Below are 13,253 nucleotides of genomic sequence, written 5' to 3'. Positions count from 1 at the left end.
AAAGTATTTTAGATGATTATATTTGCAGGTATTATTTTTGTCCACCTGGCGTTGCCATTTTTACGCTCTTCAGTCGCATCTGTGACTTTGAGTGTGTATGGCTTTAAAAGGCGGGCCCAGGCCTGGTGAGTGACATGGGTGTCAGAGATATCAGAGTGCAGAGTTGGCTTGTTCTGCTTTGCCTTAGACGCAGCGCATTTCATCTTGTTTTTTTCGTGTGAAATGATATTCCGTTATTTATGCACTCTTTGCTCCTGGCTTGCCGCCATCAGACCATTTTTTTTTCTTATTTTTTCGAAAAATAATCCCGGCAAAAACTTCTAGACTGATTTTGCTTCAACCTTGTTTTGTAATCAACTTCTGTGAATTATTCGATTAATTATGGCAGGCCTACTGTGCATGGATTGCGTGCCATTTTCACAAATGTGCGTGTGCGTGTACAACACTGACTCTAATGTCACATCTGCACTATGATGCTAACATCATCTGGCATGTGCATTCGCCCCTTTCTTGTACTTTCACCGAGAACTCCAGATTACTTCAAATAGTTAGAGACGGCCCGTTCGTCAGTACTATGTACTGTACTTGACCATTTGTATTTAGAGCCCCCCCCCCTCACCCCCCAAAGTAAGAGTGATGCATTATGCATAAGCAAGTGTGTCACACATAAGTATAGCGCATGAATAATGGCCACAACCTGCGGCTCCCTCCCCACCATAATTTGGTGGCACGGGTGATGGAGCAACATTGATGTGGCTGCCCTAAGGGAAGCCAAGAAGTCACGCAAGCTGGGGTCACGCAGCGTCATTTGCACCAACCCCTCGAACTCTTGCTTTGGTCCAAATTTACAGCCCAGTGTCCGAACGACTCTCGTCACGCGGGAGGGACAAGTGAGGACCAAAAAGACTTGCGCTACTTATCCAACAGGACAAACTAAGATTGCTTTAGCTCAAGGATCTTGCTTGCTCGCTCGCTCGCTTGGCCTACTTTGTTAGTCTGATGAAGCGCTCTCAGCAGTTTCCGCAGCAAATGGCATGAAAAAGAGGTCTTATTCCCATGTGCAACGCAAATGCTGAGAGCGCATGAAACTAAGATGGAGTGGGCAAATGTATTTGTCTTTTTTTTTTTTTTTTTTTTTTTTAAACTTGGTCACTTTTTAATTTTTTTGGAAAGCACCGCCATTAGAGCAGGCCTTCAATCGGACAACTTTGTTCAAACAGCAAAACTCAGCACTTCCGAAATGATTACCACGACTGGTAGGATCACCATGTTGATAAATGCAATAAGGATCCCGGCGATATCGTGAGATTTTTTTTATCTTATGAATTGTGAACACATGACAAAAAAAATGACAGGCCAAGCCTATTTCACCCCTGTTATTACATATAAAATGATATGGTGGCTTTTTTTTAACAAGATCTAGTGATGTTAAAATGAAGCTTCATATTTGCTCCATGAACCAAGTGTATTTTTTAACTCCGCTAGGTGGCACTGTTGATTTAAGTAAAGGTGTTTGAGAAATGGCAAGTCAGTGTATTTTCTCATCTAAGGTGAAGAAATACAAGTGGTTCATGAAGCAAAATTGAAACTTCATTTTCCCCATCACTAAAAACTAAGCTACATTGCTATATATACATTGAAAAAAAAACACCCTGTTTTTTATTTTACAGAGAAGCAAAACACCACGTGACTCGGTGGATCACTTTTCACATTGGCCACAGGACGGAGGCTTGCTGTGCCAACTGGCCAGCGATACGTGACCTGGTTGAACAAGTTTCTGTCCATCATGGACAACCCGCAGCATCTACAGCACAGCGCCACCTCCAGGCGGACGAGACGCTTCAGTGGCAGGCTGCTGTCACGGACAATCGGAGGAAATCCTTCCCTCAGCCCCGATAATCGGCCCGGTCGATAATCAATCTATCACTAGTTTCCATTGAGGTTAACTGAGCAATTCCTCATCCATCCGTGCTAAAACGAGCACGTCTTCAAGGCAAGGCCCGTATGGATTGATGAGAGGCGCTGCTCCGTCCACGTGGGGACGGCTATTGCAGTTGCCTCCAGTTTCGCTCAACAGTGAGATTACGCAAGAGACTTGCACTTAACAGCCAGCTACAATATCTTCTTGGCGTCTTTATTGCCACGGCCCGGGTTTACCAACATACAGTTGCGGGACCCTCACAACCGCATGCAGTTTTCTTGACAGTGGGAGTGGTAAAACACACGCACGTGCACCCCCACACACACGCACACACACACACACACGCACACAAAGTGCGTGACGTCAGCAAGGTCAGCAATGCAGCAGCAACTCTTCAAAAGAAATTGGCCTTTTGTTACGTAATAAGTTGAGATATTTTACTTTGAGGAGCACCAGCTTTACTATAGAAAAGATATGCACACAGATGACAACCCAAAAAGACATAAGCATTATTGGACCAATTTGTGGCAAATTTATTAATTAATTAATTTTTTTTTTTTTAATAGAAGAATTTTTACTATGTGACGAACTGCTGTTTGTTGTGAAGGGAGTAGATGGTATACAATCACTCAAATTTTTGCAAAGCGTGGAGAACACGCAACGGATTGGAACCTTCAACTTTCAAAGTGTGAGGCCGTCGTTCTAACCGCTAGTTTACTGTGCGGCCTGCCAATTGCACCGTGCAAGTTTCGGTCCACCAGAATTCCCCATCCATCTATTATCGGAGCCACTTATCCTCACGAGGGTAGATGGGGTCAAAAAACAAAAAATAAATAATTATGTAAACCCAGTCACATTCATGCCTCTAAATCATAAATCCAAAATCACCGTTTGTATACAACAATGTCAGTGTGGGAAAAAAATACAAAAATCACAGCTGCTGCATGCTTTGAGTAAATGACTAACAAATCAAGGAGGGCCCAACAACATTCGCTGTTTGATCCTCCGTGGGACCCCAAAAAACCCAAGCCGCACTCCGACCCCACAATATTGTCTCTTCGCCCCCCGCCGTCCCCCCGGCCTGCCCCCCCCCTTCCCTCCCTCGCCCCCAATCCAATGCAATCTTTGCCAAAGCAACGGAGACATCATCACACGGCACACTGCGGCGAACACCTGCATTAACACCCCCGACGTGTTGCAACAACAACTGCGCGAAAGGCTCCCACGGTTGACCGAGCACGATGCGGTAGATCCCTAGCGGACCCTCGCGAACCAGCCTGGCAGCCGGGCAGCGATGTCAGGATAGAGCCGAGGTGACACGACCGCCTTCAAGCACCACAACCGTCTCGCGTTTTTTTTTTTTTTGGGACACCCAGCACTGGTCCTCACTCCATAGCCAATGGAATATACACACATTTGTACACCACGATCATGTGCCCTCTTTATTGCGATCGTGCGCTATTGCACAAAAGACACACAGGGGGGACGTTAACAAAAAGAGCCGCGATTAGCAGGCGGGTTTCTATGGATCAAAAAAAATAAAAACAGTCGTACTCACGTTTTCTAATCTTCACCGTGGCTCCCCTTCCCAAAAGCACGCACACACACACACACACACACACACGGACGTCTGTCCGCCTGCGTGTCGTCCGACGGTGGTGCGGACGCAGAAGGAGCGAGGAAGAGGGAAGTGATTGTTGGAGGTTGGCTATGGCATGTGTGGTGGGCTTCAACGAGGTTGCAAAGTGCGTGCTACAGTCGTGCTCGCACGACTTGCTGGCTTGCTGGCTGACTGACAGACTGGCTGGTGCGACCGAGACTGGATGAGCGGCGGTTGGCCTTCTTCTCCGACGCCGCGACTGCGTGTGTCGGAAAGCTCGCAGGACGCCACGGTGCACTAGCGCCACCAAGTGACGCGGAGTGCGTTTCGGTGCCTTTCGAGTGACGTGTTTTATTCGACATTGATACAATTTATTGAATTGTTTTTTTTTATTGAACATATAAACAGATAACAGAAATTAATATGGTTAAATATTCAAAAAGGGAAAACAAATGATCGTCATAAGCAGTTTACATGTTCAAAAGGGAGTACTATCCAATTTTCTTTGTGTATTTTAACCAGTTTTAAATTAACTTTAAATTAATAATAATTTATATAATATGTCCCACCAATAATACACACAGTACATAAATATATACCAAGGCATTTATATTTTGTTATACTCTCATACTCAGTGAATATTTCATTTACATTCCATTCAATTTAATACATGACAGAAATCTCAGGATTGCAATTAAAACCATTAATTCATTAAATCCGTTATATGAATTGTACATACCTTCCCCACACGCTTTCTCCGCACGTTCATGCACGTTTGGTTAATTAAAGAAAGGTGTGAATGTAAAAAAAAAAAAGAACAGGAATGCAAAATAATAAAAAGTGCACATAAATGTGAATGTGTCATTTGTGATGTGTGTCTTATTGGAAGTTAGTGTCGGTAAGTTCTTATTCAAGAACACCCACAATGAAAATTGGATTTTTCAGCAATGAGGAATCATTGCAAAGTGTCATTGATGTCATTTATTTTTGTTGTTCATTCATAAACACCACATTTATCATATTCCACATTTAAATGCACATTGTCTCGTTCTAAAAGCCGTGCATCTTTGTTTGACTGTGAAAAAACTCAATATCCTGTTGCGGATTTGTGTCAGCTGCAGCCCGTAGATGAGCGGATTCAAAATGGGAGGAATGAGCAGAAACTCGATCGTCATGAAGTTGTGAAGGTGTTGCGACATCGTGGCCGAACCGAATCGCATGTACAACAAATCCAACAGCACGGCTGCGGTGTAAGCGAGGAGGCAGGTGAGGTGCGGCGTGCACGTGTGCCTGAATTTCTTCCACATCTGCGTGGATGAAATGCACATTTTGATCAGATACACGTACGACCAACAAATAAAGAGAAAATGCAAGAAATAAAGGCCGATGTTGAAAGCGACGATGATGCTGTTGGCTCTGGATGGCGAGCAAGCGAGGTTGACCACCATCAGGTTGACGCAGTAGAGCCTGTGGATGTGAGAGCCGCAAAGTTTTTTCCCCAAGAGCGATGCCGTGTTCATAAACATACAAAAGAGGGGGATGAACCAAGACAAACACACAAAGAGGGACACTCGCTGCCTCGTCATGAACGACTGATACACCAAAGGTCGACACAGAGCCACATAGCGGTCGTAAGCCATCAGCGCCAAGATGGAAAAATCGTAAGTATTGGACGAGTGTATGACATAACCTTGCAGTAAGCAGCCGGCGTAGGAAATCACATGAGACGACAGGAGATCCACCAGGAATTTGGGGAAAAAGCCGAGCGAGCCGTACAAGGCATTGACGCACAAGTTGCACAGGAAAACATACATGGGCTTGTGGAGCTTTCGGTCCGAAATGATGACAACAATAATGGTCAAATTGCTCAGCAGGATGATGAGGTAGCACAGAAGCACGAGCACAAAAAGGATGAGTCGTTGCACAAATGGAAAATTCAAACCAGAGAGAGTCAACATTGTGAGAACGGAAACATTTTCCATCCTGAACAACGTCAACGCAGGCGGCAAACGTAGCAAGGAGACGCGCATCCGCCCCTCCGAGCGAGCGAGCGACCGTGCGCGGGGACGGCTAGTTAAAGGCTTTCGGAAGAAAACAGCGAGACCTTTGGGACTCCAGGGGACCAATGGCTGCGTGTTGACGATGCAACACTCGACGGGTGTCGGCCTCTGGTCAAGCTGTCGGACTTGGCGATGAGCCCAACGGGGACACGACGATGTCAATCAAATAAGAAGTGTGCATGCGTTTCATTTTTGACCACCATTTGGAGTCTGGCTGGCAAAACCTGAACAATTTCTGCCAGTACTCACCAAAAGTTTGGTGAGTCTGGCTTTAGGGACGAACCTAAAATTGTTGGATTAATGAATAAAAAATGCAAAAAAGAATTGAAAAAGTCATTTCCTTCTTCTAAGCTTTTTCTTCCCGAATTCTGGCATTTCCCTGCATGCATCCATTTTCTGCCGCTTATCCGGGTTCAGGTCATGGAAGCAGCAGCGTCAGCAGGGAAGCCCCCACACTTCCCTCTGCCCAACTTCCTCTTCCTACTCTTCCAGAGGGATCCCCAGGCCTTCGCAGGCCAGCTCCGAGACGTAGTCTTTCCAGCATCGTCGTCGGGGCCTCCTGCCTGTGGGACATGTCCCAAGATTCTTGAACTCCTCCAATTGGGGTAGCATCTCATCCCCGACACGGAGGGGGCACTCCACCCTTTTCCGACCGAGGAGCAAAGTCTCCGATTTGGAGGAGCTGATTTTCATCCCAACTGCACCGAGCGAGTTGAAGATCACGGCTTGAAGAAGCCAACAGTATGACACAATCTTCAAAAAGCAGAGATGCAATAACTGAGGCCAGCAAACCAGACACCTTCAGTGCCTCGACCGCGCCTAAAGGTGTCCTTTATTAGTCCCACAATGGGGAAATTCTGTCCATCAAAGTTGTGAACACAATCGGTGATAAAGGGCAGCCTTGTTGGAGTCCAACTCTCACGGGAAAAAAATCCCAGTGACTGCCGGCAATACGGACCAAACTCTGACATCGGTGGTACAGAGACCGAACAGTCCGTTTTAGGAGCACACCCTACGTTTCTTCAGTTCTAAATTTTCGGTTCGGAGGTCTTTAGTTGTATCTCAGAGGGTGGTCAGTGGTCACGGGTTGTTGCCCGGCATGACCGACAAATCAATTTCATCAAAGCACAGACTATATTTGCGTTGTTGTCAGTTTCAGTCCAGCGACTGAATTGGCCAGACCAAAAGCTTCCAAATTTTGGCCCCCTTCGGGGGTCATCAAAATCTTGCCGCATGATGCCAGCGCTGCAGAATATTTCTTGAATAGAAAGACAAAATGTTTCTGCAGACATGACGTTACTTGACAGATGAGCTCGTATCTTTGGAATCATGAGCAAAGCTTTTTTTTGCTTTTCCAGGAGGCTCATCCATCATCTTTGTCTCATCTGGCCATAAAACATTTCCACCAGAATTTTTTGGAAGCTTGTGCAGTTTTCTTTTCCGTCCTGGACTTTTGTTTATACGAATGAGTGTTTTGCATCTTCTGGTGTACCATCTTGCACATGAGTTCAGGAAGTTGTGCTTGGAATTGTTGACGACATTTTAACAGTAGTGTTAAGATATTTTTCATAGACGGTTGCTTTGTCACGTGATCATTTTTACTTTTTTTTAAGCGAGCGCTTCAATTTGATTTGAGTTTAGATGTAAGGAATATAAATACAGGCAGACTAGGATGCAGGTTCCAATTTTTTATTTTTTTTGACATGAAAAAAAAAAACACACATCGCTTCTATTCATAGTCGCTGCACAAATTGGATGGTCAACAGGTCATTATGTGTCCCTATCGCAGTCCCGTGAGAACAATTAGCAGCACAGCGCTCTCAAAGGGCTTGGGGGGCACTCAACAATAACAAACTTGTTTTTCAGTCTGACAAATTGTTGAGACGACTCATCAACAAACCCTGACGGTGATAAACACTATTTAGCCAACGTGACATTAACCGGGTTGTTCGTGATGCTGAAAATCCGTACTGCATGTCATCTTCATTTCTATGCTAATTTGCATCCTTCCCACAGCACGGTACCATATTTACAAAAGTCTACGCATTCCTGTTCAAATGCCAAACTGAAACCAAGATAAATCATTTCAAAACATTTTCCACCCTTAATGTGACCGATAACCTAATCAATTAAAAACAAATCTTGTTGAGAGGGGAAGTAAAAGAAATCAAATAAAATAATGCACAAGTTGGCAATTTGCGCAGCGACTATGAATAGAAGCAATGTGTACGCATTTCCTCTTATAATTGGATGTGGCGATGTTCAGAATTAAGCCTTGAAACGCAAGTGAGAATTACCACACACCTGCCATTATTTAAAGTCCCTCTCATTCACACCGAATTAAATTTTGTGGTTCTCGTGGGCTTTTCAGGCAGGTTTGTAGTCAAGTCACAAGCTATGGTTAGTTGCATATAAACAATTAAAGTCAATTTTCCATGACTTATCCCCTTTAAGTTTATCCTGTTTTGACACTACAGGTCATTTCGGATTTTTATTTATTTATTTATTTTTTGCCCATTAATGACGTACAATTTTTTTTTTTCAAGCAGTGTGAACTCGGATATTTTTCAAATCTGAGGAGGCAATCAAGACATTAAGACAGTAAGAAGTGGAGTGGAGAAGAGAAGCATTAGATAATAAAAAATGTGAAATATAACATATTTAGAGGGGGTTTACTTTTGGGAGGGTGGCACTATTTGTTTATTTATTTATTTATTGTCCCAGCCTAGACCTGACCCTGCTACAGATAGAGCTCGCCGCAGTTTAACATGACAAACTACATGAATATATTTTACGTGGCACATTCGAATATACTGTGTAAGTCAAGTAACGTCGGTTTCATTTCGTGTCATTCGAGGTCGTGCTCTGTGCGCATGCGTGTCATATCACCGACGCGTTGCGTTCTCACGCACACACACACACATTGCATTGCATTGCATTTGTTTTTAATGTGAACGAGCACAAAAGATCGGATATAACGATGGAATCCGAATCCGCCGCGTTCCTCGACGGCACCCCAAAAAAGTACAAAAAAAAATAAAAAAAAAATCTTGCGCTTTCCCTTTAAAGGCGCTCATTGTCAAACACAACATGTGCCGCCCGACAAAATAGAGCTTCCCATTTTGACAATCGGCCCACTGTTACTGCCTTTTTAAAAGTTGTGTGCGTGCCTGCATGTGACCAGAATGTTGCGTGTGCCCATGTGCGCTACACAAGTCCAATAAGGGGGGAAAAAAGTCGTTTTAAAGACATTCCATTTGGATAATCGATATAATAATCTCTACTTGCCTTGTTATGGCTCACCGTTTGTTTGAAGGCAAAGATCATGCCGCCTCATATTGGAAATATAGGATTTCTCCATCGGATCAGCTGATTCAACATGTGATGACATTTGTGGGAAAACAGGTAGGAGGCCAGCCTCACAATGTGCTGACAATGAGCTATTATATTGAATGAGGATAACAATTAATAGACGTATTATAACTATAATAATTATGATTATTATCAACAGAAAGGTGAGCCCTTGCAGTTAGCCGTGGACGTGGGCTGCGGCTCGGGGCAAGGCACGGTGCTGCTGGCCAAACACTTTGAGTCGGTGGTGGGCATGGACGTGAGCCCGGCCCAGCTGGAGATGGCTCAACAGCACGCTCAAAAGCCAAACATCACCTATAGGTAAGTACGTGGCAACTGATTAAAGACTCAAATTGATATCAGTTAACAGCTGCGTGTACATTTTCTTTCCAATGTGGTTGTGTGACGTGGCAATAAATGTTGTGTCCAACCTTTGCACTGGAGTTTTAAGTTCAACCATTCGTCTCTCGCCCAAAGTAAGCCGGCAAAGGCTCCGGGTTACTCGACCAAGGGTGGGAATTTTGTGATTCCATTTTCATGACTGATACTGCTTCTTAAAGCGATTCGGAAATATTTAACTCTTCAATCTCTTCAACAGGGGCGCAGACAAAAGTTTTTCGGTGGGTTGATCAAGCCCGCATGCGATATTTTAAAAAGCATAATGAGGCAAAAATCTCGTCATTGTTCACCATTCCAAAAGTTTCTTTGTTTGTTCCTGCTTGTATTCTGAATGTGTGTGCTAGAAAATTACATTTTTTAATTTATGCAACTATGACTGTGGATGATAAACAAGGACTTTTTGGACATGACGTGCAAATAGTACGACAGATTGTGTAAGTTTGCATTCAGAGCAATTGTAAAAATATTTTAAATTTATGTGCAATTTATATAAATATCTCAAGCAGTGTAAGAACAATGCTTCCATGTAAAATTTGCAGGAAATTTGCATCCAAAATGTTCCCTGTGTCTGGCTTAGCTGGAAAATAATATGACCAGCCCAGGCTACCTTGTAGCTCCGCCCCTGTGATTGAACATTGGACAGAAGATATCATATGCACTTATAATATTTCATGTGATATTAGGAGGGGCGATAGAGAGAGAAAAGAAAAGTAGACTACTTGTAAATGTTCCAGTTGCATTTTACTTGATTGTTTTTAAGACCAACTGAGAAAAGTCAACTTTCATTCATTCCTGACATATTAGGCTCGCTCTAGTTTAATCCACCAGGTGTCGATTATTTTCACTGAATGCATTTCCCAATATATGACCGTGCCTATTAAGATTTGCACTGCTCCTTTTGCATTAAATATCCAACATTTGTCTTTTTTTTTCTTCGGCACTCTTCCGTAAAGTGTGTCTTGAAGTCAGACAACAAGAAACTTCAAACAGCCTCAGCAGCCCAAGCCCCGGGCAAAGTCTTTAATTTTGTTGCGGTGAGAGGAGCGGCCCATCTCGATGGATAGAGCCAACCAGTTGAACCAGTTTCTTCCAAAATTTGCAATCTTGTGCCAGATTCGCTGCGTCCTTGATAGCAATGTCGGAAGTGGTTGGAAGTCAACCGCGCTAATGTTGAGCCATCGGGGGCGGGGCTTGCCTCTTGGTCAATTTCAGCCCGCAGTCCTTAAAGGTCATCTTGCCGTGATGGTGGAGAACGCGAGCAGATAGGATGGCGGTTCGTTTACATGTTGGGCTGTGTTTGGTGTTGGAACAATTGGGGGGGGGGTTCTCCTGGGTGGGTTGTTTGCCCGCCGCAGGATAGTCGGTTGGTGGGGATGCCACCTCATCAGGCACCCACACGGTGGCGTCTTTGTCTGGAACAACCCGAGACCGGCCCGCCAAGGGTGACCCTACTATGGAAAAACCTCCAGAGGGTATCGCTCTCCAGCATCCCTGGAACACGTGAGCCCCCTCGCTGCGTTAAGGTCAGACCCATTCAGAGGAGGGCCGGGCAAAGTCCTGGTTCTTTTTTTTTATTGATTAATTTTTTTGTGATAAACGCTGTTATCAGGGAAGCAAACTTTTTTTTTTTTGAGAAGCACAAATATCAGGTGGGCAATAAGGAATCCTAAGACTGAAATGACCAAGAAAATAAGTTTTATGACTTCCATCCCTACCCACAAACCTGGTGAGGCGCTTTAGGAAATACTGATAAAATGATGGCTGTCTACGATAGAAAATTCTGAAAGTTAAAGGCACTGCTTGTTTTTTTTGTTTGTTTTTGTGTATGATTCCACCTTTAGACAATGCGGGGCTGAGGAGCTGCCATTTGCTGACAGCTCAGTGGACCTGATAACGGCCATGTCCGCCTTCCACTGGTTTGACAGACAATGCTTTCTGCGGGAAGCCCACAGGGTCCTGAAGCCTCGCGGTTGCTTGGCTCTGCTCAACTACACCGTCAATATGGAACTGGCCTACCCGGGCTGCTGCCAAGAGTCACTCAACCAAGTGTGCAAAGAGGTACGCACAGATTTGTAAAGGAGAAATGTTGGGACATTTTCACAGATACACTCACTATTGCCAATTAGTGACTTTTTCTTTGGAACTCTCACACAACACTTGCTCAGTGTAAACGCGCACCGGTACACTCAACAACCTTGCTCATATTTGAGCGCGCTGACGTGGCACCCAACCAGGAAGTAAACAGTGAGGATTTTTTTTTTCACTTGATGAGTGAGCATCTGGCCAGAGACGCAACTATTTGGATACAAGCTATTATTTTTTCCATAATATGGAAAGCAATCAAAATTAGAAACTTAGTAAGTTTGATAAAAAAAAGGTTCTGATAAAGTGGATCCATTAGTAGCAAATACATCACAGTAAAAAAAAAAAAAACCCAAATGATTATTTCTCTTGGTCACTTACAGTTCTATGCAGCTATGGATCCGTACCGCAGTGTTCATCTTGGAAAGTCTATCGAGTTATACCGGGAGGCCTACAATTCCATCCCTTATGCTGACAAAGAGTGGTAAGTGCGCAGCCACCTGAGATAGGTTTCGGCTATCCATCCAAACTGCATGGATGGATTTAGACACGGTGTCGAGCTATTTTACTGTTGCCATTGCAGGTATGAGGAAGTGTTGGTGAAGAAGCCCATGCCGCTGTCCAGCTACATGGGCTTTGTGGAATCTTTCTCCAGCTATCAGGCAATGATGAGGGAAGACCCCCAGAAGGCCGACAGGCTCTCGCAGGACATTTGTCAAAGGTATTCTGACTTGATTTTGAGAGCTCATAGCGCTCCTTCTTACCTTTTTGCCTTTGACGGGACTGTGTGCGGTCCTTCCATGTTGGCGAGGCATGACGACTGGGTCAGACTGTGATTTGGGTTTTCCCGCCTTCCTCACTGCAGGTTGATGTCCATCATGAAGGTGACTTCAGCAGAGACAGAAGTGATGATGTGTGTCAAGTATTTCTGCCTGCTGGCAAGCAAAACCGGCCCAGAAGCCGTCTAGAAAAAGGACAAATGTGCTGTGTTGTAGCCATAAAAAAATACAACGTATAATACAAATATTTTTTAAAAATGGGGATTGTTTGATATTGTGGCAGATTAATGAAGCATTAACACATCTCTAATTGCTTGGAAGCTACAGAGCCAGTTTATATGCATCTCAATAAATTAGAATGTTATGGAAAATGTCTCTCGTTTCAGTACTTCAATTCAAGAAGTCAAAGTGATTTATCAAATTACATTTGTCACAAATTATAATATTGTATTAGAAACAATCAAAAGTAAGTCTTGAGATATAAATTTGGCGGGGATTGGCGTTCTTGAAGTGAACCACTATCCACTGATAACGATTAAGCTGAGTCCAATATTTTGAATGAAGCGTTACAATGTCTTCAAACTGCCGCTAGAGGGCAACATTATATTGCCTTTGCCCCACATAGCGTCCACACATTTGTAGACAAGTTTACAGGTTATTAATGAAGGCATGGTGGCATGAAGTAAGTGTGGAAGAACTCCAGAACATATATTTTTCCCCACAAATAAATATTAATTTGATATAGAAGCGAGGCGTATGTGCTACTTATTGTATTCAATAGTAAAGTAAGCCGCATTATTTTCGTAGTTTCTAACACAGCAAAAGCATTTATAGAATTGTAAAGTAACAAGTTTATCATTATGCATTTTTAACCCAATGTCAATAAAAGCTTGCCCAAACAACGCCGAACGCGCGCTTCCTTGCGTTACAAGCGGAACGTCACGCAGTAGAGCAATTAGAATAAATAAATAAATAACCTGCGCGTCACACATTTGCGTTTGGAGAAAAGCAGCGCAGCATTTCAACACGCAGCGCGCGTCACCTTTAAAAGCTTTTTGTCA

The 13,253-nt window shown here is 43.8% G+C and overlaps 3 protein-coding genes across 3 annotated transcripts in view; 1 reads left to right on the top strand and 2 right to left on the bottom strand.

The window, feature by feature from the left end:
- The window catches only part of adarb1b (adenosine deaminase RNA specific B1b), a 65,131-nt gene extending 61,339 nt beyond the window's left edge, over positions 1-3,792 (bottom strand). The window contains exon 1 of the mRNA XM_088314938.1: positions 3,480-3,792. The gene's annotated coding sequence lies outside the window, so the exon portion shown is untranslated. The remainder of the gene's footprint in view (positions 1-3,479) is intronic.
- Positions 3,429-5,506, bottom strand: LOC148323854 (olfactory receptor 2K2-like). Its single transcript, XM_088314501.1, has 3 exons — positions 4,561-5,506; positions 3,550-3,818; positions 3,429-3,443 (listed from the first exon to the last, which is right to left on the bottom strand). The coding sequence occupies exons 1-3, from the start codon at positions 5,501-5,503 to the stop codon at positions 3,429-3,431; spliced, it is 1,227 nt and encodes a 408-aa protein (XP_088170627.1). The 5' UTR covers positions 5,504-5,506.
- Positions 5,507-8,719: 3,213 nt separating this feature from the next.
- On the top strand, positions 8,720-12,563 carry LOC148323853 (putative methyltransferase DDB_G0268948). Its single transcript, XM_088314744.1, has 6 exons — positions 8,720-8,986; positions 9,093-9,253; positions 11,173-11,389; positions 11,797-11,897; positions 11,997-12,134; positions 12,279-12,563. Exons 1-6 carry the CDS (start codon positions 8,876-8,878, stop codon positions 12,379-12,381), a joined length of 831 nt encoding a protein of 276 aa, XP_088170870.1. The 5' UTR covers positions 8,720-8,875; the 3' UTR covers positions 12,382-12,563.
- Positions 12,564-13,253: the final 690 nt, after the last annotated feature.

The sequence above is a fragment of the Idiotropiscis lumnitzeri genome, chromosome 14 (assembly GCF_059441095.1).
Source record: "Idiotropiscis lumnitzeri isolate Australia: NSW breed Sydney's pygmy pipehorse chromosome 14, RoL_Ilum_1.0, whole genome shotgun sequence".
Classification (NCBI taxonomy): Eukaryota; Metazoa; Chordata; class Actinopteri; order Syngnathiformes; family Syngnathidae; genus Idiotropiscis; species Idiotropiscis lumnitzeri.
This window is presented reverse-complemented; position numbering and strand designations above follow the sequence as displayed.

Bases quoted from the DNA above. Each gene is read 5' to 3' on its own strand.
- LOC148323854 (XM_088314501.1), bottom strand. From the start codon at position 5,503: ATGGAAAATGTTTCCGTTCTCACAATGTTGACTCTCTCTGGTTTGAAT. The intron at 3,819-4,560 runs GTGCATTTAAAT...TGGTGGCGCTAG, and splicing joins GGCTTTTAGAACGAGACAAT to TGCACCGTGGCGTCCTGCGA.
- LOC148323853 (XM_088314744.1), top strand. From the start codon at position 8,876: ATGGCTCACCGTTTGTTTGAAGGCAAAGATCATGCCGCCTCATATTGG. The intron at 11,390-11,796 runs GTACGCACAGAT...GGTCACTTACAG, and splicing joins TCAACCAAGTGTGCAAAGAG to TTCTATGCAGCTATGGATCC. The intron at 11,898-11,996 runs GTAAGTGCGCAG...TTGCCATTGCAG, and splicing joins CCTTATGCTGACAAAGAGTG to GTATGAGGAAGTGTTGGTGA.